General features: G+C 44.8%; 1 protein-coding gene across 1 annotated transcript; it reads right to left on the bottom strand.

The window, feature by feature from the left end:
• Nucleotides 1-2,035: 2,035 nt before the first annotated feature.
• On the bottom strand, nt 2,036-3,394 carry LOC126522318 (uncharacterized). The gene has a single exon (XM_050171046.3). It carries the CDS (start codon nt 3,370-3,372, stop codon nt 2,071-2,073), a length of 1,302 nt encoding a protein of 433 aa, XP_050027003.2. The 5' UTR covers nt 3,373-3,394; the 3' UTR covers nt 2,036-2,070.
• Between the last annotated feature and the right edge of the window lie 357 nt (nt 3,395-3,751).

Here is a 3,751-nt window from a genome sequence, read left to right on the forward strand (position 1 = left end):
AGTGTCACATATTATTTCCCTGAAGATTACGCAATCATCGGCGAATAAGTGAATGTTAGAGGAAACACAAGAGGGTAGATCATTTATGTAAATTAAAAAAAGGAGGGGACCAAGTACCGACCCTTGAGGTACGCCGGACTGTACTCTGCTCGGTTGAGATGTTGAGTCATTAGCAAAGACAAACTGTGAACGGTTAGAAAGAAAGCACTCAAGCCATGCTAGCAGTCTGGGATCAATGTTAATTCGATGCAGCTTAAACATTAGAAGGTTATGGCACACTTTGTCAAACGCTTTCGAAAAGTCTAAAAATATACAGTCGGCAGTTGAAGAGCGGTCAAGAATGACGTTTAGTTTATGCGTAAATAAAACTAGTTGTGTTTCACATGAATATGTCTTGCGGAAGCCATGTTGCGATGGTGAAAAAAATGAGTTAGTTTCAAGAAAGCTAGCAAGATTAGAGGCAAGTATATGTTCTAACATCTTACATGGAATGGAAGTGAGCGAGATAGGGCGGTAGTTATATGGAGAATGTTTGTCACCCGACTTATGGAGTGGGATCACCTTCCCAATCTTCCATTCATCAGGCAAAGAACCCTTATCTAGCGACTGTTGGAAGATCATTCCTAGGAAAATTGAAGAGTAACAGCTAGTGCTTTTCAAAAATTTCGCGTTTATTAAATCGTGTCCTGGAGCCGAAGATAGTTTTAAAGATGAGATAATTGGTATGATGCCTGCTGGTTCAATGATTATGGGAAACATTGCTTGGTAATCGTAGTCGTGCGTGGATGGAAGAGTAATGTGTGTAGTTGATGAAAAGTTGTTCATGAAAACATCATTAAGCGCGGACGCACATTGATTAGTTGGAATAACATTTCCAGAGCTGTCGATTAAGGTTATCATGTCGTCCGCCTTGGGGTTAATGACGCGCCAGAATTTCTTGGTGTCGGTTTTAAGCATTAAAGGCAAGGTATTGCCGAGGAAGTGATCTTTGGCTTGTTTAAGTGCGGCTACATACTCATCTGCCGCCAGTTTGTATTTGGTCCAGTGGTTTACGCTAGGTGAACGTTTGGCTAATTTGTGCAGGCGTTTCTTTTTATTAGACAGGCGCTTGAGACGGATGTTGTACCATGGGGCGTTTAGATTACATGCAATGGTGCGCAGTGGGATGTATTTGTTTGTTAGTTCCGCAATTTTTGCAGCAAACATATTCCAGTTAGTCTGAACGGTACGGCTGTCGAAGTTGTTTATAAATACGTCTAGAAAAGCAGATAATTCGGCGTTGATTGCTTCAAAATTTCCTTTTGCGTAGTCCCGAAAAGATTTGAATTTTTTACCGGTTTTTGGCCGCAGTATATTTAAGTCAAACGAAAGTGCTGAATGGTCGCTCAAGCTGGGTAAATAGGTGATGTCGGAAACTAGGTCAGGCCGCGATGTTAATAGAAGGTGAAGTGTGTTCCCAACGGATTCGGTAGTGCGTGTGGGTTGAGTAACAAGTTGTGAAAGTGAGAAGACAGAGCACATGTCTAAGAACTCATTGGCTAATGAAGAAAAAGGGTGTAAAGTTGGAGGTTCAGTATTTCATATTATGTTCGGTAGATTAAAATCGCCAAGCAAATATAAGGGTAATGTAGGATGACGAGATGTAACAATATTAATGATATCATGCATCTCGTTTACGAAGTTAGATGAATAAGTTGGGGGGCGGTAACAAACACCAATGATTATCTTCTGGTGATTGATTTCAATGATGGCCCAAACCGTTTCGAGGTCAGTATTGACATGAATACACTGAGATGGGAAATCTTTAGAAATCGCTAAGAGCACGCCGCCTCCCTGACGCATTGTACGGTCACAACGATACAGTGAAAAATGGTGCGCGGTTTGAAGAATTTCGTTATCTTGAATCTGTGAATGTAGCCACGTTTCGGTAAGCACAAAGATGTCGGCGTTGCAAGTCTCCAAGGCAGATTCTAAGGAAGTGCGCTTATTCATGACGCTTCGAATATTTGTAACGAACACAGATACGATGCATGATTCTCGTGATTCTCGTCCACATCCCCTCACGTTTTCCTAACTGGGCACGTGCTGGGAATTTGCATGCCCGCCGTTATCTCGTGGTTCATATGGCGCATGCTCGTTGACGGTGTCTGTTGCCGGGTCATAGACGAACTGTTTTTTATTCATTATTAGTTTGGTGTACCTTAACTGGAAAGGGCATGGTTGGGGCTGGCTTTTAGCGTACTCAATTAGTTTTTTACGGACGTGACGGGTGGCGGGCGAAAAATCTTCGGAGATAGAAATACCCTTTTCTTTCAGCTGTGCGCGCATAGAAAATACTTTGTCTTTTATTTTCGTGTTGGTGAATTTAACTACAATTGGGCGACACTTATTAGGCGTGTAGTGGCTAATGCGATGAGCACGTTCGATTGCCGTGTCAGGCAGGCTATCGATTACACCGGTTAGTGCTTCTCTTAAGCGTGATTCGGACTGTTCCCACGATTCCCGAGAGTCACGGATGCCGTGAAATATGAGGTTGTTGCGTCGCGATCTGTCCTCAAGTTCGTCAACGCGCATTAGTAAAGAGTCAAGCCGAGTTGTTTGGGCTTGAGCCGACGCCTGAATGCCAGTCATTTCATCATGGAGATGGTCTAGAACATTTGTTTTTTCTTCAAGGTTGTCTAATCTTTTCTGGATACATTCCATTTTGGTCTCGATGTTCTTTTGACCAACCTTAATAGCCTTGACGTCGTTAACCAACTCGGCCTGACCCTTAGCAGATTGTACAGAACGAGCCTGAAGGTCTTTTAACAGCCGGAAAAGAACTTCCGTCTGCTCAGAAGGATTTGATGGCAAATTCTGCAGCTCGAGTAATGCCTTAGTACGCGTAGTAGGACCTGGATTAGTTTCCACGTCACCTGAGCACAATAACAGCAACGCCATAGAGAAACAATCTGCGACAATTTCACAGAGCACTTGTTGGCACGGAAGCAATAGCAAAAATGGGTCGTCACTTTTCTTAGCATAAAGCGGAAAGTTTTTACAGACCTGCGAAGTGGAAAGGTGCGTTGTATGAGCCATGGTGCTCCAAATGCTGCTTCCGTGCCAACTAAACGGACTGACGCTCGGACAGCCGCTTAAGTTGCCACTGCGATGTGACGACACGGTTGACGATGATGGTGCGCAGAAGGCTGGGCGCAGTAGTTGTAGTGGGTCGATGTGGAGATAGTTGCCGGTCTGCTGGTAGATTGTGGCCTTGCTTGATAGTACCAGTGGTTGCGAAGGGTCATACTCCGAATACGCTGTGCACGGACACAGCAGCAACAAGAACGCGAAGATCGCCTGCGAAGTGGAAAGGTGCGTTGTATGAGCCATGGTGCTCCAAATGCTGCTTCCGTGCCAACAAGTAAAGAGGGGTAAACATTGACAAAATGATGCAGCTCAAGTAGCTTGAACGAGTATGCGTTTTCTATCCGCAGTGACGGACAAGATGGCTCGAGCGTTGCACAATGCCGTTTGCCTAAAGTCAGCTTCGCCGTAAGGCAACAATGTCGTGCAATCAAGCATGTGCAGTGTATTGCGGAGAAGTATACCAACAGTGGAAAGCGGCCACTGTCAGAGGATATAGTGTGCGCACTTTCCGTCACGTCTCCTGTCGCAGTACAAACACGGAGACGCCGAACAAGTGTACTGGCAGGCCTTCAGAGCTATTTCGCACGCGGTTGTAGCGATCTGAGCCGTTGTTTCGCCCACG

This window comes from Dermacentor andersoni, chromosome 6 (genome assembly GCF_023375885.2).
Source record: "Dermacentor andersoni chromosome 6, qqDerAnde1_hic_scaffold, whole genome shotgun sequence".
Taxonomy (NCBI): Eukaryota; Metazoa; Arthropoda; class Arachnida; order Ixodida; family Ixodidae; genus Dermacentor; species Dermacentor andersoni.

Coding starts and splice junctions, on each gene's coding strand:
- LOC126522318 (XM_050171046.3), bottom strand. CDS start 3,372: ATGGCTCATACAACGCACCTTTCCACTTCGCAGGCGATCTTCGCGTTC.